Source organism: Thamnophis elegans, chromosome 4 (genome assembly GCF_009769535.1).
Source record: "Thamnophis elegans isolate rThaEle1 chromosome 4, rThaEle1.pri, whole genome shotgun sequence".
Classification (NCBI taxonomy): Eukaryota; Metazoa; Chordata; class Lepidosauria; order Squamata; family Colubridae; genus Thamnophis; species Thamnophis elegans.
Genome location: NC_045544.1, coordinates 85587388 through 85612698, shown reverse-complemented (window position 1 = coordinate 85612698; position 25311 = coordinate 85587388). Strand labels below are relative to the sequence as shown.

The 25311-nt window shown below is 36.7% G+C and overlaps 1 protein-coding gene across 1 annotated transcript; it reads right to left on the bottom strand.

Moving 5' to 3' along the window:
• Window positions 1-14025: 14025 nt before the first annotated feature.
• SDE2 (SDE2 telomere maintenance homolog) lies at window positions 14026-23076 on the bottom strand. The gene is made up of 7 exons (XM_032216912.1): window positions 22838-23076; window positions 22173-22290; window positions 21274-21385; window positions 17612-17781; window positions 16988-17096; window positions 15381-15729; window positions 14026-14811 (listed from the first exon to the last, which is right to left on the bottom strand). The coding sequence occupies exons 1-7, from the start codon at window positions 22943-22945 to the stop codon at window positions 14596-14598; spliced, it is 1182 nt and encodes a 393-aa protein (XP_032072803.1). The 5' UTR covers window positions 22946-23076; the 3' UTR covers window positions 14026-14595.
• Window positions 23077-25311: the final 2235 nt, after the last annotated feature.

Sequence of the window (25311 nt, the reverse complement as noted above, 5' to 3'; positions counted from 1 at the left end):
GCCTCTCTTTTCGAGAAAAAGTAAGGATGTCCATCTGGTAGAACCACCACCTGTGCAATTTGGTGGCGATCCGCGAATGTTCAAGCCATGTAATGCGTGGGAAGGCATAGAATAAAGTTAGCATACTTGAAGTGAAATAGGCTTTGGTTATGTTTAGGTTGAATTAGCTAAAATGTGCCAATACCATCCTTGTTGGTAAGAATTGTTGTCATATTAGAAGAATGACTAAGGCTGACAGCCTAATCTACTCTGTATTAAATAAATAAAATGGATGGAAGGAAATGAAAGAATACAGAAAAGGTTGGTGAGGCATTTAGTGGCCTATGGATGAGAATGGTGGCTGTTTAGTAAGAAAATCTGTTTGGAATGTGCATATATATTCATATGTGGCCATAGCAAAATAATAAATAGAAATAAAAAAGCATGATTGATTTTTACTGTTTTTGATGAAAGTGAGAGGATTAGTGAAGGCTTGGTGCAGCAAGGAACCCACTATCTTACTATTTTATTTTTCTTTATGTACACTGAGAGCATATTCACCAAAGACAAATTCCTTGTGTGTCCAATCACACTTGGCTAATAAACTATTCTATTCTATTTTACTCTACTCTATTCATTTCTATTTCAATTCTAACAAGGAGTTTAGCTTCTCTCTCTTGAAAATGTAAGCTAGCATAAGGCATTATAATGCAAGCTAGCCTTAACTTTCAAACAGTTCATTTAGTGACCAAAGTTACAATGGCATTGAAAAAAGTGTCTGATCACCATTTTCACACTTAGCGACCATTTTCACACTTAGCGACCATTGCAGCATCCTCATGGTCACGTGATCAAAATTTTGATGTTTGGCAACAGATTCATATTTATGATGGTTTCAGCGTCCTGGGGTCATGTTTGACAAAATATAAAATTTTTAATCAAGCCCCCCCCCCCGCCCCCCCCCCCCGGTCAATGGTGTCCTTCTTTACCAATCTGAAAATCTGGTCACCTTAACTATAACAGCAATTTAAAATCCAGGAGTAAATCTCCAGAGACTAATGTTCACCAGGCTACTTAACCAGTTGTTTTGAATTCAGTAACACTCTCTTAATAAGGTGACTATGAGAGTGAAATGGCGGAAAGAAACCTTGTATACCTGTTCTGAATTTCTGAAGGGGAACATACTAGAAATAAACTACTACAGTCCATAGAACTCCTTTTTAAAATATTCCATCCCATTCTTGCTCCTTCCTACTGTGTTTGTTTCCCACTTTTTCCATTACTCCTTCCTATGTAAAGAAGAAACTATTTTGACTATATGGATTAACATTCAAGGGAATTGATACTAGTAAATGTAATCAGTATATATACATATATCCTACGGTTTCAAAACTACAATTCTCAAACTAGAAAGATATTGCTAATTAGTAATTTTCGGAATTGTAGTCCATACACATTTAGAGGGCACCAGGCAGCAAGCCTGACCTATATCTCCTATAATGATCTGATAAATTGAGTTGTTACTCTTTATATTTAAGAGTATAGCAGGTTAGCAAAACATTTATTTCTAAAACTATATGTATTTTAAAAAATAGTCTTTCCATTTATACACCCAGTGATTTATAGCACTATGAACATTTTATGAAAAAGTAGCAGGGTTGTACAGAATTAGAGTTTCTTTTCACATCATTGTTACAATACTAAATAACTTAACACAACAACACAAGCAACAAGACCACATATATATTTCAACCACTTAACACCTTTCTTTAGGACTAGCATGGTTACTTATTTCTGGCTTTTTCATTATTCTCTATTCTTTTTTCTTCTTTAATACACAGTAATGAAGAAATGGGAATGAAGTGTATGAAGCATATTGCTATCCTTGAGTTATCTCCAGTTGTGGAGAGGATTGCTAATTTACTTTTTCAAAGTTCTCACCCTTCTGCCAAAAACCTTAGTCTTTCTTTAAGGAGGTGGACATAAGGTTTTTCCTATCAAAGTTGTCCCAACCCATTTCTCTTCCTTTGACAAAGCCTTGCCAGCCCCGTCTGGCACCCTGCTTTCCAGCAGTGGCTCTAATGAATAGTTTGAGCACAAAACAAATGCTGAATCCACATCCCAACCAAAGTGGAAATCAGGGTGGCTCCATTTGGCTTATGTTTAAACCAGCTGAGGTTCTTGCAAAAGAACAGGGCAAACAAAAATGTGTGGTTAGACACATTTCAGGATGTGCATTTGTTTTTAAAGGAACGTTATTGAGCTTCTCAAAATACTGTCTTGAAGTGTATCTTAGAAGTAGTTAGAACACCCTTATGGAAGAAAAATAATTACAAAATTCCTATCTTAACATGTCTGAAAGATATGTATGCTGTATTGCTTTGATCAAAGGAGTCAGTGATTTTCTATTACAAAACATCACAGAGAAAAATATATTTTTCTTGCTCAATTTTTTCCCCAGTTGAGTAACAGGTTCTGGTGTTGGCATAAAATAAAGACCTCAAAAAGTGAATTAGCAGCTGGCTCCAAGTATTTAAGGACTCCCATTGGAAAAACTCCCAATTGAATATCCATTCTTAATCTATTTTGTTTTCATGGGTCAAGCTGATATACTAATTCAGGATTATTAAACAAATTATTTTAGTTGGATAAATATAATACCATGATTTCTAAATCATGCTAAACCATATTTTACAAACCAAAATTTTGATTCCTATACGTTAAACCAAAAGTCATGGCTTAACATAAATGAGTGAATCTGTCTGTTATTTCTACTAAATAGGGCTGTAAAAATCCAGATAACCATTAAATGGAAACAAAGATATTTGAAAATAAATAATTTGTTCCTATTCAATAGTTACCTTATTTTTTGTATCTAAGAAATGGTTGCTCTAACTAAAATAGTTCCCTAACTAAAATATGTAAATGTTATAGGTAATTTAATTCAGTATTAGAAAATATTTTACTGTCGTTGAAATACTATTGTCTTTCAAACAGTTAAAAAGGGGGATTATATTGCAGTCTTTCAATAAGTATTTTTTAAAAAAATGCATTATGAGCAAACATAAAGGTAATCTGAAATAGTTTTACCCATTCTGTGCCCTTCAGATTGTTTGGGTTACAATTCCTATTATCCTTCAGTTGCACACTGAGATTTGCTTGGAGAACTATTATTGTTCTAGTGATGTATAATGCCATAGAGAATAGACTAATAAAGCAATTAGTAGAAGATTATTAGAGTTTAGTAAGAATTGCTACATGTCTCTTTTCCATTTGACTGGGATGTCATGAATTGCAAAGAACAATTTTCTTTTTTAATTGAGCTTTTACACATCAAATAGCATTTCCTTCTCTTTAGGGTTCTTTATTGACATTTGTCACTTTCAGTTTTCACATACACATTAAGACTGCAGTCATTCACTGGTGAGTGAGTGCCACTGAGTGAATATAGTTACATGTACTTGCAAGAATGCCTGCATATGATGATGCTGTTAACTAGAAGATTTCAAGGATCCTGCAAGCACTGGGAATGTGGTAAAGCTCTTCAAAGAAGGGCAGACAATTGTTGCTCCAGCAAGATGCCTGAACTAAGTTCAGTTTTCTGGGCTCTAATTCATCCCAGTGATGGGCTTGATTCAATTGTTTGTAGTTTAGTAGATTATATGAAGCCAATGGCTATACTTGGCCAGCTAGCGTTTATTGCTTTTTGTATTAGAAGAACACATCCAACCATGGCTTATTCAATAAATTATGCTCATGTAAACTTTAGTACTTTTTTCTCCTCATGTGCTGAAATGGTGCATATGCATGCCCACACCTATAATGCAATGCACCCCGCTCCCTTGCACATGCATGCATGCCCCCCAAATGTCTCCCCCCCACATGCGTGTGACACCCACCCCCACACTCCGTTTTGGGCCTAGTAGGCCTCCCTGCAGCCTCCTGGGACCAAAAATGGGTCATGGTGGTGGGGTTGCACGCCCCCCCAGTGCCCCTTTTTGGGCCTAGCAGGCCTTCATGAAGCCTCTTGAAAACAAAAATGGGGCATGGGGGCCACCACACACCCTTGCACTCCATCACCACCCCACACATGCGTGCGCAGCAGAGACCTTAAAATCAGCTGGCCTGCAGGAGGCATACACGCATGCGTGGTGGAGCTGAGCTGGGTGACGGCTCACGGGCCCACAGAGGGCTTCGCGTGCCACCTGTGGCATGCGTGCCATAGGTTTGTCATCACAGCTTAAGTAGAATGTGCAAATTCAGGCATTAAAAAAGAATATAGTGTAAATAAATAGTGATCCCCAAATTTGTTTTTTAAGTTCTAGAACAAATTAAGAATTAATATACTACTAGAGCCTATCAACGAAGGAATGTCAGCTGGCAGGGACCAGGAGGGGTGCCTTTTGTGCTACAGAGCCTGCCCTCTGAACCTTTTTTTCTCCTGTGATTAGGATGGCTTCGACCCTAATGGCCTTTTGGAACGCCTTGAAAACATGGCTATATGCCCTCACTGCGGTCCTGAATGAGCGAAGGACCCAATTTCCTGATTGTGCTGACACCAATAGATTAAAATACCTTTTGGCTGCTATTTGTATTTAATTTCTTTTTATATCATGTTTTAATTATTTCTATTGTTTGCTGTTCAGAATCGCTGGTTTGAGTTGGGGCAGCTGTATAAATAGAAGGAATGTAAATAAATAAATACGTTGTTCACTAGCATGAAAGAAAAGCATATAGCTATGACATGATGCCTATATCATATTAAGTCATAATGTGATTTATTCCAATAAAGTCAATTGAGCAATCCATGCCATATCCTTGATGGGTGTCATTCACACATATATCAGAGAAAGGTACAATCTTCAAAGATGAAATTGCTGAAACCCTACAGTATTTCATTTGAAAGATATGCCTTTCAATCAGTAATGTTCTCTGCTATCCTCAGTGTAAATAAATTACCATTATTTTGCTATAATCAATAACAAAATAAATAAGTTGAGCTTTAAAATCACAAAACATGTTTTTTTTCCTGAAAGAGAGCTCCATATCTGTTACATATTGCACACACACACACAGGTTAAGAAATCAAGTATATATTAATTGATATAATTGATAATTGTACAAATTAGGAATTTTTATTTTTCTGCTGTTGTTTTGACTGAACCACATAATAAAGTTTACAATGTGTTTGATTTGATTTCAAAAAGGTGCTTTTAGAGTATGCAAAATAGCAACGTCTGCAACATTTTAAAGCCACTTTGTCTTTTCCCAGGAATGCCACGTGAGTCTGCAAAAAGACTATATTCATGACCAATGTGCTCAAAAACAGATTTCTAAATCTCTGGGGAATGGAATTTGAAATGCTGAACAATTCTAACAACAACATTCACTGTGTAATGTATACAGATTAGGGTTATCAAATGACCATTTCTTTATTTGTTTAAGATATTTCAACACACCCCAACCTGGACAATGACCAGATGTGCCAACTTCAACTCCAAAAATTCCCCAATTAGTTTAGCCATTATACATAATATGAGAGTTAGAGTTCAGCAATCTGAAAATTGCCCAGGTTGGGACACACTAATCTAAGAATTATCTCAATGGCTCTAGGCAGTTTACAAAATTGTATACTGATAAAACATCAATAACTTCCTTAAACAATTTAGAATTGTCAAAAAAGTGTTCGAAAAAGTTATGGTTTTGTAACTTAAAATATAATAAGGAGTGGGTTTGCCATTATGAAGTGGCAATTTATCTTACCATGGAAGCTCAGTGATATGTTAACATATAAAATAATGTTATGGTTTTTCTCCCAGGAAAGAGCACAATGTTTATCAGCCAGAGCTCCCACCACCACAGATGTTATCAGTGCCAGATCCAGAAGAACCCTCAAGCTGTCTTTTAAGGAAATATATGATTTTTTTCTAGAACAGACCCTATGGTAAGATAGGCAACCAATAAATTTAATTAGTAAATAAAATAGGCATAGCTTCCAAATCCTGAATTCCAGTCCCAGTATTAGCAAAAACTATAATTTGTTCAGATTCATCTTATTCTATTATCATATGGAAGCTCTTCAAATATTCAATCCTGGAGGCATAAGAAAAGAAAAATATAGCTGATGGCAACTAGCACCTAAAATTTTAGCATTTAGATAGCAACGAGCTCCCAAACTACTTAAAATTCTTTCCAGCAACTATAGGATTGGTCTCCCAATACCATCCTCTGATTGTTCTTAGACAGGGAAGAATGGCATCGCTTTATGGTCTAATTTCCAGATTTTGAAGTGCTCCCCCAAGAGAGCGCGGGAGAGGGGTTGTACTTCTCTTGTCTGTCTTTTAGTACATATTATCCATCTGAATGACTCAAGCTGTTTGCCAAAGAATCTAGGTAATTTATTTCTTGTCTTGAGGTAACCTCAAGAGACAGGTTATGAAACTGAGAAGATTTTAGGCTTCTAACATAACAATACGCTGGATACAGTATTTAATATACAGAATTACCCAGAGGGACATCAACTTGGCATGAATCCAAGTGATTTCTTCTGTGAAGAACCATGCAATATGCTCACAAAGCTAGCAGATATCTTCAAATGTAATTAAGAAGAAAAGAAAAGCAATCCCTTATTTTCCTACCTAATCACTTGCATGTAGGCAAAATAATAGCACCCACAAAAAGTTTGATCAGATTCATCTCCATTTCATTACCCAAAACTACACAGTATCATAATATCATAAGCGTTCTGATTTCAAACATGCAGTACTTGGAAGCCACTGTAACCAGTCTTGGTATTATACATCTCAGCCAGAGTACTGATAGAGTGGAAAGTCAAATTCAAGAAAACATTCTTCTGACCACCTGAGGTCAACTGGAAACCTTAACCTGTGGGAAGTAGAGTCTGATGGTGACTCCACTCTTATAGAGGAAAGCATGCTGCAGCAACCAACATTCACTAAGTAATCTGTCTAGGCCAGTGGTTCTCAACCTGTGGGTCGCGACCCATTTGGGGGTCGAACGACCTTTCACAGGAGTCACCTAAGACCATCTGAAAACACATATTTTTGAAAAAATATTGAAAACATAAAATAATTTTATGGTTGGGGGTCACCACCACATGAGGAACTGTATTAAAGGATCGCAACATTAGGAAGGTTGAGACCCACTGGTCTAGGGCAATGCTGCCCCATACAAAAACCACTTTTCTCTAGAATTATGGTAACACCAGATCAAAAGTCTGATCAAAAGTTGTTTCAGGTATTCCATGGCAGCCACAAGATCCTTAATCACACCATCAAGTAGCCTTCAGCTAATTAAGAACAGAGGTAGCACAGTGGTTAGAATGCAATACTGCAGGCTACTTCTGTTGACTGCCGGCTGCCTGTAATTTGGCAGTTCAATTTCACCAGGCTCAAGGTTGACTTAGTCTTCTATCCTTCCGAAGTCAGTAAAATGAGGACCCAGATTGTTGGGGTCAATATGCTGACTCTGTAAACCACTTAGAGAGGTCTGTAAAGCACTGTGATGTGGTATATAAGTCTAAGTGCTAATTGCTATTATTATTAAAGATAAGAAATTCTGAGGATTCCACCACATTTGAGTCCATCAGCCTAGGTAGGATCTCAACCATGAGGTGGCCATTATACCAAATATACAAAATGTCCTTCCTTCACCTAACAGTTCAAAAGAAGGATGTGGTTTCAAAACTGTAAAGGCAGAGAGTGGGAACCCGAAAAGGTGGAATTCTTGTGAATCCTTGCATGGCAGGACACTTGTTCCCACTGTATGGTGCTTGCATGGAGCATCCAATCCAGCAATCCCTCCTATATTCCTGCTGTGTTTCTAAGGGCCTTACTTCTTTTTGAGTAGGTCTGATATTTAAATGTCTAGCAGCTGAATTGGTACAATAATCTTAAAAAACACTCAAAAGAGATTATAATAAGTAAACACAGTTAAAATTAGCAATTAAAATACTACTACAGTTACTAGATATTTCAATGTCTAGCTATAACTTTCCTAATAGCTGTTAAGTGAACAGAAAGTGTAGGAGGAAGATAAATCCTCTTAATCTTCAGATCTTGTTAGACAGAAATGTTGAATTTCATGTCTCACACTGTGTAAATTATGTGCGTAGTTTTTAGGGCATCTATTTGTTTGCTTTTTAATGACTCATATTTAACCTGATAAAAATGAGATTTATAAGTTGTCAGACTTGTAAATATTTTCCTTTTATTTGACATTATTTTTCTGCTTTGAATATATTTCTTCGCCTTTAAGCTTCCCTGTGGAATATGAAAGTACAAACATGCAGCAAATAAATAAATAGGTCTTACCCTGTAATAGTCTGGTTTTATACTTATACAACTTAGTTCTATAAGTAAAGGGGGAAAGATATTCATCAGGCAGCTCAAATATTTAGTTCTGAGTAAATAATAGTAGGATAATTTATGAATTTGACTGACTGGCAAGTAAATCACATAATACCCTGGGATTCTTGGCAGTTAATAAATACATAATGTAAAATGTTCATGGTAACTGTAAATAAGAAATCCGTAACCAATAACATCTCAAAACAAAGTCAAAAGCCAAGTCAACAACAGGATTAAAACCTACACACACACACACACAGCTTCAGAAGAGCTCCATCAGCATATTCTGATATGAGCCCACCATAGGAACCAACCTGATCTCAACAGGGTACCTGTTCCAAAAAGCCAGGTCCTGTCACAGAAAAGTGGCAAACTCCTTTGGTCTTGAAAATAAATTACAATCAAGCCATTGTCAGCCAAATATCAGCTCATTGCTTCAGTAGGTGCTGAGTGCCCTCTAATGGCAGAAAACTGCTATCATATTTAAAAGTCAGATCTAAGATCTGTGCACAGTACTAAGATGCAGGTAAAAATAAAAAAGTATCAGCTCAATCATTAGTACTTGAATTAATATTTGTTTTTAACAAAAAAAATCAGATTTTCATAATCAAACTAATAAATTTATAGATTCATAACCCCACTAAAGAAAAAACAAGGTCAGATTGAGTGGGAATATGGTAATGTTTTCAATGACTATTGGAATGACTTTCATATGACAGGTATTTTTTTTTAAAAAGAGTTTGATCTAATGCAGTTAAAGCATAGGAGGGTAGATCCTGACAGAATATTAGAGAAACTGCAATTGTTACAATAATTTTATAGAGCTGCGGTGGCGCAGTGGTTAGAGTGCAGTACTGCAGGCTACTTCTGCTGACCACTGGCTGCCAGCAGTTTGGCAGATTGAATCTTAGCAGGCTCAAGATTAACTCAGCCTTCCATCTTTCTGAGGTTGGTAAAGTGAGGAGCCAGATTGATGGGGGCAATATGCTGATTCTGTAAACAGCTTAGAGAGGGTTGTAAAAGCATTGTGAAGTGGTATATGTCTAAGTGCTATTGCCAAGTGCTAAAGGAACTAAATACTGGGGGAGATTAGAATGGTCTTTTTCTTGCCAGTCAGTCCATAGTTGGGTGTGTTTAGATCACAATTTCTTCCATCAAAAGTTGATTACTATAGTGAGTCACCACAGTCACTTTATTTCTTCTGTTTTTCATGCAGTGATTCCTAAGAGTCTTTATGTCTTTATTCCTCAGAGTCTTAATGACTATCATTACATTGTACCTTATGATTAGTGATGAATGTATCTTTTCTTTTATGCACACTGAGAGCATATTAGTGTACATAGACAAATTCCTTGTGTGTTCAATCACACTTGGTTAATAAAGAATTCCATTCCATTCCATTCTATTCTATTCATTTGCAGTTTTTATTCCTTTCAGCTACTTTGCCTTGTACCTTCCCTTTCTTTATCCTTCAACAATTAAGGTAGTTCTCAATTTACCACAATTGGGACCAGAACTTCTGTTAAGTGATGCAATTGAGTTGCATTCAATTATGCAATCATTTTGCCATGGTCGTTAAGTGAATTCATCTTATCTCATTGACTTTGCTTATTAGAAGTGCCCTGGGAAAGTCTCAAATGACAATAGATGACCCTTGGACACTGGAACTGTTGTAAATGTATGTCAGTTCCCAAGTGTCTGAATTTTGACCATGTGACTGGAGAGATGCTGTGATGATTGTGTAAGGACTGGTCATATTATTTTTTCAAGTGCTGTCATAACATTGGATGGCTATTAAATGAATTGTTGTGGGTCAAGGACTATCTGTAGATTCTAATAAACTGTTTCTCCAGAAGAAAGGGATATAATTTGCTTTTGAGTTACTCTCTCATTATGACCCCCTCTCTCCTTTTCTGGACTTTTCCAAAAGTATATTCTCATTTACTTTAAATTGCTCCTGTCCTATACCGATATCTTTACACCAACTTAAGAACTTGTGTAGATTGGGACAATATGCAAGACTTGCAAGATTTGAACAGCAGGCAACCACATCCTTGAATTAGGCAATTTTCCTACTGCTGGGAACTCCCACTTTTCATTCGAGGAAATAAACTGCCAATCTCTTTTTCCCGAGAGTGGATTTTCCTGGATATACAAGTGTGTACTGAATTTATGTGTACAAAGTCAAAGTATCAAAATGCACACATAAGTAGGCACAAGCTGATGAAAAAATATTTCCCACTGTTTCTAATTTTTAGATCTCCCTTTATCGCAAATGTTCCATCCCAGTGCCTGAAAGCTGTATGGGTTTGGATGGGGAGGGAGATATTTCACCTTTCTATCCAGGATTGGCTTGCACTTCCCTCAAGAGTGTGTGTGTGTGTGTGTGTGTGTGTGTGTGTGTGTGTGTGTGTGTCTTCAAAAGCAGGTGTTAGTTGTGGCAAGGAAGTTCCAATTCCATCTGGTATGTCAGTTAACACTTTCCAAAATTTGGGAGCCTTTAGATAGTTGCTCACACCCTAGACACCCCACAGCTTGACTAGTGCAATGTTTTCTACATGGGGCTGCGTTTGAAGACCACCCAGTAGTTTCAACTGATCCAGAATACACAAGCACTAACAGTATGATCATGGTTTGTAGTTTATTTATTAAACTTACATTCTGCCCTTCTCATCTAGAGGTATGCCATGTACCATTTCTGCTTCACAAGCTGCCTTGATTGCCAATCTGCTTTTAGATGCAATTCAAGGTGCTGATTATTACCTATAAAGCATTACTTATATGGCATAAGGCTCTTACTTGAAGGTCTGCGGGCTCCCACAACATCACTCTAGTCAACTTAATCCTGCTTGGTTGGTGCACTCTGGTTTCCTTGAATTAAACATCATCATCGGAACCCTGGAAGCATACCTTCTCTGTAGCAGCACCTGCTGTCTGGAATGAGGTTTCTTCCCTTCCTATCACCCAAGATCTGGATGTCCCCCAGTTCTGTTCTGATTTAGAAGAGCCATGAAGATGTGGCTCTTCACCTTGTCCTTTGATGAGGGAGAGGGAAGGGTGTCACATCCAGCTCCCAAATAGTCTTTATAAATTGCCACAGCTAGACTATTCCAGTGCCAAACCATTGTTTGGAGACTGCTAACAGTATTTTGGTTAATTCACATTTTTAGCAGTCTCTGAGGAAATCAGAGGGCTTCTTGCATGTGGGCTTCTTCTGAATGCAATTTTCCAGCTACTAGCTTTAGAAACACTTGTTTGCACAGCCAATTCTCAAGACATATAGAAACTTAATTGTACACATTTATCACTGTTGATTAGAAGCAAATATAAAACAGAATTCTATACATACACACACACACACACACACACACACACTTACCTACCTACGTACCTACCTACCTGCATGGAGCATCCCCCACCCAAGCCCTGCTATACCGCTTCACTGTTGTGAGATGGAGGAGTTCCTGAGAGGATTGAGAGAAAAATGTTGAGAGTATATGCCAAAAATATGTTCCCAATGGGATCACCCAGGGTATAAAGATCATCTTTATAAAGATCACAAAGATAGTGAGTGCATTGAAGGGGGATATGAACTTGGGATATCCCTAGTTTTAGTTCAAGACCTTAATCACATTGTTTTGGTTTTTTAGATATGGTACCAGCTTTTATTGAATAGATAATAGAAGAGATAAGATTGTTTATGTAGTTTATCCTAATACAATGCACATTTATATGATTGTGAGCAAATCAAGCTTTGGATAATTCAAAAAGTAAGTGCCCTTCCTTTGTTATGAGCAAACTAAGATTTTAATTAACATTTGACAAAAAAGAGCGCTTAATATATAATTCCAATTTAGAGGAAGAAGGTGGGGCTTAGCAGTGAGAAGACGGATTTTCAGGCTATTCCTGAAATTCCTCTATTCCGAAGGAATTGGATGGTTCATTTTTGAACCTAAACTGTCCCGGAGAGACAGTGAAAGGTTGGAGGAGATCCAGTGACCCCAGAGACGTTCGCAAAGTCCCTGGGGGATTGGAATTTAACCTCCTTTGCCAGTGACTTCTGGATTAGCCGCAAGCTAACCGAAACTGCAGGTTGCCCCTAAGAATGGAACAGAAGAATTTAGCGGCGAATTGGATCTCTTTATGGGTTTATGGACAGTGGTTACCCTATTTTTTAAATGTTTTAAATGCTACTTACATGGACAAAGGAAAGATTACTTCAACAACTCCTTTGATTCTCTGTAAGTGGGCTGTAAACCAATAATTTACTGTAATTTGGCTCCCTACAACTTGACACTTTTATTGCTTGGCTGGGTTGGTCTAAGATCAGATAAGATTGTACAGCTCCCAGCTTGTTTTTACTTGCAAATACCTTAAAGCCTCTAAAGGGAAAATACTAACTGCGTACAAATATGGCGTCTGTTCAAGTTTCAAATGATTCATTTCAAATGATTTTTTCTGCACTACAAAAGCTGTCTGACACGTACAACAGATTTGAAAGAAAACTGGATTACTTGCTGTTTTTAACATCAAAATATGAAGAAAAAAGTGAGAATGTTGAATGTTTGAATGTCCCTGAAATACAAACGAAGGATGTCAGAGATAAAAGATTTTCAATCTGCTGATATTTCGGGCATCTGGTTTACCTCTGAGGGAGAAAAAAATGGAACGTTTGAAGGGGGGGCAGCTACACAGAAGATTTACTTCGAAAGACAGAGCGTAGGAGGAATGAGAAGCATTAAATAATTTATACTTTATGAAATATCATTTGCAAAACTTTTGATACCACCACTGAGAATTAAAGACAAGCTGAAAAGTGCAATAAACGTAGGACAACGACATTATATGAGAGGCACCTTAAGGAAAATGGTGCAAAAATCTTCTTGTTTGGGCTTGCTCATAAAGACGTTTGGAGAACTTGATCCACAAATGGCAACAGGATTAAGGAGGTTTTGTTATTGGAGAGACACAGGCTGATAGATGGAAGAATAAAATTCAAAATTAGCTAAACCTAATTAATTTTATTTGTAATAGACATAGTTGAATAATAATTGATAATGATAGTAATGTATATAATGTGGAGTTGATATGATAAATAATAATTGGACATGAGAAGGGAAGGTTAGAAATATTTTTGGACTATACAAAGGTTATTAATCACAATAATTATCACTATTAAAAAATAAAATAAAACTATATAGAGTTAAATGTTTAATATGGGGAAAATGTTATGATATACGATATAATTACATAAAGGAGAATGATAATAAACTATATACATGGAGGATGGAATTTTTGGTATTAAATATTATGGATGTTTAGCTAAAACAGGATATGAGGATTTGATGTTAATGGAGGATTTTATAAACAAGTAAATGAAATGCTAGCATGTGGCTATGGATTAAATCTTTGGCATAGTTAAGGATGAAATATGTTTAAACAACTGTAGTCAACTAAAAGTGGAGGTCTGATGATGTCAATATGGTAAACATTTGAGTTAAGATATTTGAATTAATATGAATTAATGGAAGAGATGCACAAAAACATGTTGTAACCAGCTGATATACTTTTTTATAATATATACCTGTGTTCTTTTTTTTTCCCCCTTTTTTTTTCCTTTTTTCCCCCCTGCCTTGTTTTCTGTTTTTTGTCTTTTTTGTGTTTTGGTCGTCGTCCCCCCCCCCCCCCCCCCCCCCCAGTGTGGGTATGTTTTGGCTGTTTAAATAGGCCTGAACAATGTTTGCTTCCAAAGTCTGAATGTTATTACTACAGAAGCTGTCTGACGGGCAATTGCCCAACTGATAGCAATAACTCTTTCTTGTTCATCTGAATTTTTGCAGCAGTTACAAAGTTAACTATTAATTGAAATACATTCAACAGCGTCCATGTTTGATTCCGATTATCTGTATTAGAATATTGAATTTAATTTTTATCAAACACAATTACAATTTTATTAATTTTTAAGCTTTGCAAAAATGTTCTTCATAAAATATTGACTTTTTCGATAAATGTATACTTTTGTCACTTAAACATAAATATAAAATATACTAGTCTTTTACTGAACAATAACAAATTAAAAAAAACATAAATGTCCACCAACAAGTACTTTTAACATTATCACAAAAATTATTGTTAAAAGCATTAAGGAGTATACAAATTTACATTTGAAAGATAACATTATATAAAGCAGCAGAATGAAAAGAACGTTGTAAAACCTGGAGTATAAAAACAAACAATTCCACCATGTTTATTTTTTCTTCCCCTTGGAAGGCTTAGCAAACAAAGCAGGATCAATTTGATCTCTGGCCAAACCTCTCACTGAAAAAAGTCGTTGTGCTCTTTCCTGTAAAGTACCTCCACATTTTAGTCCCAAGGCCAATAGTTCAAACTTTAGTTTGTCTAGTCCTATGGCTTCCAGTTCCGCAACAGAATTGAATTCCATCAGATTGACTCTTGCAGTATCCTAAGAATCAAAAACATGCAACATTTTAAATATATATCTCAGAAGAAGAAAGTGATCTTTTGAATATTAACTTAACTTAAATGTTAAGTGATTCTGCAATGTCCACTTCTGCAACAAGATAGCTTTGGGGGTTTGTATATGCCTTATCTTTTAAAAGTTTGTGAATTAAAATATTCCTGCATGTAGGGCTAAACTGCAAATATAATTCAGTTAATTCTTATACTGATAAATTAGTCAATTTATGTCTCCATTTTAGAGACTGGGGCAAAAAACATCCAGTGAGGAATGTATATGCTCAGCGGCTATAAAATATTGTCTGTTAAAGAAAATGAGAAGAGGGGGGGGGGGGATGAAGAGGAAATGGGGTTGTTTAAATTTTGAACCGCATTTCTTGTACTTTGATTTGGCTTTAATGCTATTTCTGTCTTTGATGTAATATTGTAAAGTGACATGGATAATGAAGTGGCCAAAATGGAATAAAGTTTTCAAAATGCACTATTTATAAAGATATCTAATGGATTCAGGAAGAAAAAGAATTACATATTTAATAAAAAAACAACCATACTTACTGCATGTTGAAGCTGACTTGCTTTTTCACTACATGAGGCATTTGTATGCTTTTCTTCTTTCAGAATCTGTGTTGTTTTATGTTTCTCATTGGCTTCAATCTTACTGAAAGTTGGATCTTCTAGATGATCTTTTTTAGCATTCTTTGTTTGATCTTCTGACTTCTCATCAGAGCCTGAACTGCAATTTCCAGACTCCTCTGAATTCCTGGGAAACTCATTTAAATTTTCATTCACACTGATATGGCTGCCAGATGATGTGGAGCATCTTCCTGATGTCCCAGGAGATTCATCTTCTTCATCGCTATTAGTCTCTGAACTGTTAGGATCGTCCAACCCTTCTATACCTAACCTGTCACATTTAAATGAATTTTAAAACATGAATATAATTTCTCTATTAAACAAAATCTGTGATATAAAAGAACAAATCCGCCTCATAATTATGGAAGAGGCAGACATTCCAAATACCAAAAATACATCTAAGTACAATAGTGGTAAACTTTTAAATTATACAGAATTTTAAAATATTTTTGAAACAATCAGGATAAAGCATTCTGCCTGGCAAAAGAATGCCAAAAGACTTTCCAATAATTTCAATATTGATTTGAGAATTCCAATACTAAAAATGAGTGTAAGTTATTTTTTAACACAACTTAGCTTCTAGTTTCATTGCAATACATTACATCAACAGAATAATTAAATGTACTAAACAGCTTTAGAGTAATTATTGCCTCAATTCCAATTCTCGCTGTTTGAGGAAGTTGCATAACATTCTCAGAGACTCCTCCCATCCTGCTTATAATCTTTTTAGACTGTTGCCTTCTGACAGAAGATACAGAACAATTAAACTAGGACCATATATCTTCTGAATAGCTTTTATCCCAGAATTATAATTGCAGTCAACAAGGAACTAAAGGGTCACCATCAATGAGTTATTGGACAGAACTACTTGGTCTGTTGTGTGGATGTTTGGCTGGCTTTGGGGCGGGGAATTTTTTGGTGGGTGGGGGTGTGTTTGAGATTGTTATGTGTGTTGGGTCTGGTCTCTGAGAGTTATGTGAATTTCGTTGTATGTGTAACCTGTGTATATATGTACAATGACAATAAAGTAAAGTAGTAAAGTAAAATAATAGCATATGCTACAGTGGTGGGATGCAATCAGTTGAATAACCAGGTTCGCTAAGCGCACTTTGTGCATGCGTGTGTCTAATGTGTGCTTTGCGCACACATTAGACTCAAAAATCGGCCATTTTAAGCCTAAAAACTTGCCTTCTATGTCAGTGCTGGTAAGTAAAACAGCTGATGCACAGCACTCCACTGTGCTGCGTAAATCAGATGAGTTAAAAAACGGAAATATAGGCCAGGAAAGAGCAGGGGTGGGTGGGTAGGGCCAACTACTAACTGGAACTACCAGTTCGTTAGAACCTGTGTGAACCAGTAGAATATCATCACTGATATGCTAGCAAGCAGAGGAAGCAAGAAAATCTCATTCCACAAGTAGATTACCATTTAGAATTTTTAAGGCAAGAGCCACCAACTTTAAAGGAAGCAACTCTTTTATTCTTCTCATTTTTATCACATGGTTATACTTCTTAAAACTGGGCGCTTACCATAAACACCTTTTCTTCTCTGATGGTGGTCCGGTTCCAGAATCAGTGGTCCCTTTTCGACTCTCACTGCTTTCTGGGGAAACCACTGTGCTGGAAGAAGCTTGCATACCTAAAAATAGTAAAAGCAATCAGACTTCAGCATGTTAAACGAAATGCAAACATTAAATCATTAAAACCAGGAATTTAAGGAAATTATGAACTTTTAATTTTTTGCTTCATTCCTCAAATGAAGCTTATCTGTCACTTCTATTTGCTTAATTTATTATTAATCATCTACACAGCTGACTGCATAATGCAAACATGATTGAGGGATGGAGAGTGGGTTTTCCATTATATTATTCAGGGCATCTGAATTTTCTAACAACTACTTTTCAGTTAAAATCCAGTATCTATGAAGAATATCAGACTGGCCAAATTGCTTTAATATGGAAGCAGATGATACTGAAACAAGCAAGTAATCAAAGGCAAAGAAAACAAGAGGTCAGAGCCTGAAAACAAAAGGAGAAAAATACAGAAGATATTCAATGTCTATGGCTATCTTATTCACATTTAATTAAAACATCTAAGGGTCCAACAATCCAAAAGTGCAATGCAGGACAGAGTCTAAAACTACTTCAGCACTACCTTTCAGGACAGAATCTTCAAGTCTCTCTGCCATTTCATGGCACTGCTGCTGGTAATCTGGGTTAGTAAAAAAATGTTTCGGTTCCACCAATTTGCGCTTCAGTCTTTCTAAACGCCTTTGTTCCTTATCTGCTTCTCGTTCTGCTTGTTGTTTCACCCATTCGGCCATCCTGTAAGAAAGAAGCATCCATATTAAACGGGATCTATTTCAATGGGTGAATTCAACTATGTAGTCTAAAACAAAGAACCCAAGCAGTAAAGCACAATGAGTGAGATCATCTATCTTTGGAAAGTCCTTGCTGTTGAAGCTTGACAAATGACAATATGAATCCAATTTGGTGCCAGATTATTTATGAATGCATTGAAAAGAAATATGCAGGGTGCTTTTGCTCTGCATATTAATTCATTTTAATTCATTTCACTGTTATTTTTAATTTGATTTATTACAATTATTTTATTTTATAGTATTATCCTATTTAACTACACAAGTATGTATGTGGCATACGTAAAACTATGCCTCATATATATGGTAATATTTTCAGAAAAAGACAGGTTAAAGATTTTTGAAGAATCATTATTGCAAAAACAAAAATAACATATATTGTTCAATGTACACACAGAGAAACTTTTCTCTAAATGGTCTTAAAGAGTCAACACCATCTTCATGACACAACAACCAGAGATAATTGGAAAAAAAATCATAGAAAGCAAGGAATAGCAAAGCCTAAAATAAACAAGAATATATAGAAAAATGATAAATGTAATGCTGTTAGTTGAAAACAAGAACTGATGATATGAAAATTCATGTATCTGATATGATATGGATTTTAAAGTTATACATATATAGTAAAAACAACAGGTAAATGAATGTTTAGTAATAGGAGAAATCAGGTGAAGAATTTTTAATACATGAAAATACTTTTTAATACTTTTAATACATGCAAATACAAATAGAAAGGATTGCATAGGGTATGTGAGCAATGAATGTCATTAAAAGTAAAAATGACAATATGTAAGAGTATGCTTCTGCTCATTCTGTTATGTAGAAGTGAAACATGAGTATGTTAGGAGACATAAAAATAGGTTGAATGTAGTGGGAATGATGTGATAAGATAGGATCATAACAGAATAGCTGCTGAATAAATGTGGATTGAATACAAAAGTGAATGAGCAGTACAGAAGTACTTTAAATTGCTTTGGTCATAAGAGACAGAATAAATGAGAACTGAAAAGAAAATGAGAATATGAAGGAAAAGTGAATGAGTTGAAGAAAAGGGAAAATCATGAAAAGGAAAAAGTTGTGATTACATTAAGCTGAGATTCTCAAAAAGAAATCCAATATCACTGGTTAAAAGAACAAAATGTAATTCATGAAGCACTGTATTGTGTCAATATGTTGAAAGCAATTATAGTCTGCAAGAACAGGGAGTTATGAAGCTGATTACAATACAGCAGGAGAGTTGGAAGGGAGCTTGGAGGTCTTCGAGTCCAACCCCCTGCCTCAGCAGGAAACCCTATACTGTTTCAGAAAAATGGCTATCCAACATCTTCTTAAAGACTTCCAGTATTGGGGCATTCACAACTTCTGGAGGCAAGCTGTTCCACTGATTAATTGTTCTGTCAGGAAATTTCTCCTCAGTTCTAAATTGCTTCTCTCCTTGATTAGTTTCCACCCATTGCTTCTTGTTCTACCTCAGGTGCCTTGGAGAATAGTTTGATTCCCTCTTCTTTGTTGGCAACCCCTGAGATATTGGAACACTGCTATCATGTCTCCCCTAGTCCTTCTTTTCATTAAACTAGACATACCCAGTTCCTGCAACCGTTCTTTGTGTGTTTTAGTTTCCAGTCCCCTAATCATCTTTGTTGCTCTTCTCTGCACTCTTTCTAAAGAGTCTCCACATCTTTTCTGCATCGTGGCGACCAAAACTGAATGCAGTATTCCAAGTGTGGCCTTACCAAGGCAGCATAAAGTGGTATTAACACTTCATGTGATCTTGATTCTATCGCTCTGTTTATGTAGCCTAGAACTGTGTTGGCTTTTTTGGCAGCTGCTGCACACTGCTGGCTCATATTTAAATCATTGTCCACTAGGGCTCCAAGATCCCTCTCAGTTACTGCTATTGAGCAAGATATCACCTATACTGTACCTGTGCATTTCATTTTTCTTGCCTAAATGTAGAACCTTACTCTTTTCACCACTGAATTTCATTTTATTAGATAGTGTGCAATGTTCAAGTTTGTCAAGATCCTTCCGTATCTTAAGCCTATCTTCTGGAGTGTTGGCTATTCCTGCCAGCTTGATGTCATCTGCATTTATTCCCTCATCCAAATCATTGATGAAGATGTTGAAGAGTACTGGGCTAAAACAGAGCCTTGGGGTACTCAACTGCATACTTCCGTCCACGTAGATGCAGTTCCATTGAGGACTACACATTGAGTGCAGTTGGTCAGCCAGTTACGAATCCATCTGGTGGTGTTGCTGTCTAACCCACATTCTTTTACTTTATCTAGTAGTAGGTTATGGTCTACCTTATCGAATGCTTTACTGAAGTCCAAGTAAACTATATCGAAGGCATTCCTCTGGTCCACTAATTTTGTCACTTTGTCAAAGAATGAAATAAGATTAGTCTGGCATGATCTATTTTTGACAAACCCATGTTGGCTTTTAGCTATTACTTTGTTTACTTCTAGGTGTTCGCTAATTCGTTGCTTGATTATCTTTTCCAGAATCTTTCCTAGTATTGAGATCCGGCTGATAGGTCTATAGTTTCCTGGATCTATTTTTTTTTCTTTTTTGAAGATGGGAACATCAGTTCTTTTCCAGTCCTCTAGCAGTTCCCCAGTGCTCCAGGATCTCTGAAAGATATAGTTCAGTGGTTCTGAGATCTCGTCTGCCAGTTCCTTCAGAACCCCGGGGTGTAATCCGTCTGGTCCTGGTGATTTGAACTCGTCTAGGGTAAGTAAATGCTCACTTACCATTTTCTTCCCTATTTCAATTTGTTTTCCTAATCTGATTTTTGTGGTGCTGTTTTTGATAGGTTGGACTGTTTTATCCCTTTGTGTAAAGACAGATGCAAAAAATGAGTTAAATAGTTCTGCTTTCTCCCTGTTTCTTGTCATCTTCTTGCCACTTTCTCCCAGCAATGGACCAATTATTTCCTTAACCTTTTTCTTGTTTTTAAGAAGCTTTTCTTGTTATTTTTTACTTTTGTGGCAAGCCTTTCTTCATTGTGAGCCTTGGCTTTCCTTACTTCATCTTTACAGGCTCAGGCTATTTGCTGATATTCTGCCTTAATTATGTCCCCCTCTTTCCACTTTTTATATTTATCTTTTTTGTCTTTCAATTTGTCAGAGAGTTCTTTATGCAGCCATGCTGGGGTTTTTTTGCGAGCTGTTATTTTTCTTCTTCATTGGTATTGTGATTAGTTAATAATATTGGTTCAAATGAGTGTTATCTCATTTACATTTCTTATCTCAGTGCTTTCATTTCTTTGATTCAATGTATTTTACTCCATTTCCAATATCTGCATAATGTTGCTAACTCCAACAAACAATAGCATGATGGGAATCTATGGATGGATATATTATAAAAATATTCTTGATAAATCTATGCATTAATAACAGCAAAATACATGTGTTTTCTATTTAGTTAAATGTCTCACGCTTTTTCATGGTTAACATCTCGAAGTCTCCTTCCACTAAGATCTCTGCACGCCTCTCGGTTTGTTGTCTTCTCAATTTGAGCACCAAGAGCTCGGAGCATAGATCCAAAACCTGAGAAGTAATTAAAATAGGTCAGTAACAGGAATGTATATGTAAGAAACATTGACTCTCCAAGAATCACAACATGATGCAACACAAAAATAAATCCTTTTATATGTTGTTACTCTGTTTTACCCAGATTCAGAAATCCTTCATTAGACAAAACCAAAGATATAAATGAAAGGTAAACTTTTAATCCCATTCCAGAGCTCCACTTCTGATAATTCCAAATGTTTCAGAATTGTGCACTAATTACTTGAAAATTATTGACAATGGGAAGTTATAATGGCAAGCTAAGCTAGCCAGTATATGATTGTCATCTTGTTTTCTTATTGTTACAGTATCTCAAACTACACATATTTTTACTAAGACCTTTAGCATAAAAATATGGGCAATATATTTCCCTCTCCCCTTTTTATTTAACTTATTTTCCCCCCCAAACTGCATTGATGCATTGTATCTTCTACCCTTTATGTATTGTACAATATATCCTATATTGGCAATTCTGGATTGTTTCCAATTCTATAGCCATTAATTGGGGATCCACAATCTGAATCCACTACTATATTTTTCAGGACTGAGTGCATTATAATTAAAAGAAACAAATTCAATCTCAATTATGGAACTTCATTGGATAATTTGGAATCAGTCACTATCTTTCATCCAAGCCAATTTCACATAATTATTGATGTGGAAACATTGGAATTGTTTTATCTGTCATCTATAAGAAAGGCAAGGTAGTTATCTAACAAATAAACACACTATATTGTTTAGTATGCAAAAACAGCAGTGAACCAACCTCCTTTTCCACCACATAATCTTGGTTCCACATTGTAAAGAGCTCCATCTTGTAGTATACTTTCAGAATTAATACATCGGCCATTACACTTTATATAAAAGTGATCTTGAGGAAGCCCCTAAAAACAATTATTTTTTAAAAAGGAAAAGAGAATTACAATCAGATTAGAATATTTATTTCAAGATTTACTTAATCTATAGGAAACAGCAACTGCATTAATTTTAAACAGGTTATTTCAATAGCACATTGGTAAATCACTGAACAGTAGAATAAAGATTATTGTAAAAACCTAGTTCTTTACCTATGTTGGACACCTTGAACAGTACATCTGTACACAAAGCCATGCTTCACAAATCACAAAAAGATGGGCAAAAAACCCCACTCGAAAACGTCTTAGGTACAATCCATAAAAAGCAATGTCCTATCAACAATGATCACTATGGCCACGGATCTAGAATATCTATTCATTTTCTAAGCAAATATATAAATACTTGGCTCAGGAAAGGTGATTTATGTATCCGCTTCACCTGCGAAGGAGAAAACAAAACTCCCCCTCCCAAATTGTTTATTCTAAAGACGTCAATTATAAGAAACCGGACACACACTTCTTGTATAGTGGGGAGTCCACGCCACCCACTTCTTTCATTTGAACACTCATTATTTACCTGCGCTTGGCACCAGGAACGGAGAAAATCCCCAACCGACCAGCCTTCAGCCGGCAACGTCACACATTGCAACTCCGAAGACAACGGATTCCTCACTAACACCACCATTTTCTGACTTCCTATAACGACACAAGCAAACTCCTTGCTTTTCGGCAAGACGCAAGAAAGGAAAAACCCGGTGACGTCTACGAAGTAAACAGGAAGTCGGGCACTGGAAATTTTGCCAATAGAAGCGTTCCTTTCCAGGGTCTCAAGCCACGTGACAGGGAGCGTTAGGGATGCGCGCGCATGCGTAGGGACTTTCCGCGGACCCTGCCTGAAGGAGAGTAATAAAGATGGTGGGAGTTGGGAATGCTGACAGCAGGGCGGGGGCGAGTTAATGGCGCTGCTAGGCGTCTGGAGCTACCACTTTTCTTGCTTCACCGTTCCGCTTCAAGTTATTACCCTTCTGGGATCAGAACAGGATATTATCCGCCTGGTTTTTCTTGGCAGATTCGGTTCATCAACCTTCTCTGTTTACATTCTCGTTTCCCCTTTCTTTGCTCTACAACGCAGGGAAATTTCTTGGCATTGCTTTATGAGCCAGAAGGCGGGGAAGTCCCTCGGTGTTGTTATCGTCATTGACGTTTTGCTTCTTAAAAGTGACCAAACTCAGGCTGAATTGAAAATGAAACCCAGTGTACCAACATTTGGAATTTCCCCCCTGGTTTCAGGCGCGGAAAATTAGGGCACTTGTGATATTTATAAATCTGCAATGGAGCGCACTGTCCCTCCCTCCCCACCGCCCTTGCGCCCACATACTTCATTGTGTTGTGTTGGTTTGCAAACGCCATATTTTCTGCCCGTGTGAGCTTGGGAGCAGCCTCTCTCGGTCTCTTCAGGCACAGCGAATGTGACGGCTCGTGTCGCTCTACCCGTTGCAACGGCGACAAGACGAATGGTTGTATTCGTCTCGGAGGCCATGCATATGGTCTGCTGACTCGAAGTTGTCGGCGTGTGTTAACTAACCGCCTTTCCTGGAGGCAGTTTAAACGCCAAGGCACGAAGAAGTAACCGAATCGAATTACACAGCGGCGCTCGCCAAGATGAGCCACCTTCATCCCGTCATTTTCCTGGTTGCAAATCCAGAGCATGTAAAGCCAGGCCATTCGGGTTTTAAAACAATGAAGCAGGGCACTGATAGCGTGCAGTTTCACAGGACAGTGGAACAATATGCAGATAAAAGATTAACTTTCTAATGACTACTTTTGGTGAGGTGTGGCTGGGTGCTCTGTCTGCAGTTAAAAGTTGATCTTAAAATAATGAAGACTTGTTATATTGCTGAGCACTGTGTAGGAAGAAACAATAATGCACTTTTTCAAAACAACCAGTCTAGTTGCCAAATATTATAGGAAAGAGTCAAGTTGTAATGCTGAAAACATTTTAGAATTAATCTTTCCAAATCTAATCAAGAGTAAACAAAAAACGTCATATAAAATAAATGCTATGAGTATATACAATGAAAATCTCAACCTACTATTAATCCCTCCAAATCTAATCAGGTAGCCCTGTGCTTATGGACTAAAACTGGAACCAGAATTTCAGTTGCTAAGTAAGGAATTTAAGTGAGTCACACCTGATTTTAAGATTTTTTCGACAGTTAGGTGAATTATTGCAGTTATTAAATAAATAGATTGTTAAGCATGTTGAGTTTCTCCCATTGATTGTGCTTGTTCAAGGCCAACTGGGAAATCATAAATGGTGATCACCTAACTCCAGGATTCTGCAACCATTGTAAATACATGCTAGTTGCCAAGTGCCCAAATTTTGATCTTGTGTCTAAGTGGAAGCTGCAAAGGCCATATGTAAAAAGAGTAGTTGTCACTTTTTTCAGTATCATAGTAAGTTCCAGCAATTGCTAAAAAGTTAAGTTTGATATAAATAAATGATTGTATGTTGAGGAGTACTTATACATCTCAGGAATATTGTCTATTATCTATTTGAGGTGTTTAATAAAAGGTCTGGGGCTGGTTCTTCAATCTGTCTAGGGCAGGACAGGAGTGTCAAACTCACGTCCCATGGGCCAGATGTGTCATGTGCTGTCCACGCCCATGACCTGTTTAGCAAAGGGGGACAAAGTCCCAATATGTCACGCTGCCGTGACAACATATGTTTGACATCCCTGGTCTAAGGATTCGCATGTCATGTATTTTATTATGAAATATATATATATATATATATATATATATATATATGTATGTATGTATGTATGTATGTATGTATGTATGTATGTTATATTTATGCTGATAAATAAATAAATATAACAAATGTAACAAAAAAAAAGGCAACAGTAAAAAATATTGGGTTTCTGTCTGGATGGTCTCTTGTGACGAGCCGAAGACAGAGAGTGGAAGTGTGACCTTCCTCCCATATTTGGGCATACCAGGGGTTGTGACTTTAAATATATATATATATATATATATATATATATATAT

What these genes read in the sequence shown, in the direction of transcription:
- SDE2 (XM_032216912.1), bottom strand. Translation starts at nt 22,945, where the DNA reads ATGGTGGTGTTAGTGAGGAATCCGTTGTCTTCGGAGTTGCAATGTGTG. An exon ending in ATTATGTGGTGGAAAAGGAG is followed by an intron (nt 21,386 to 22,172) that starts GTTGGTTCACTG and finishes ATTACTTCTCAG; the next exon opens with GTTTTGGATCTATGCTCCGA. An exon ending in CAAGTCAGCTTCAACATGCA is followed by an intron (nt 14,812 to 15,380) that starts GTAAGTATGGTT and finishes TTTGATTCTTAG; the next exon opens with GATACTGCAAGAGTCAATCT.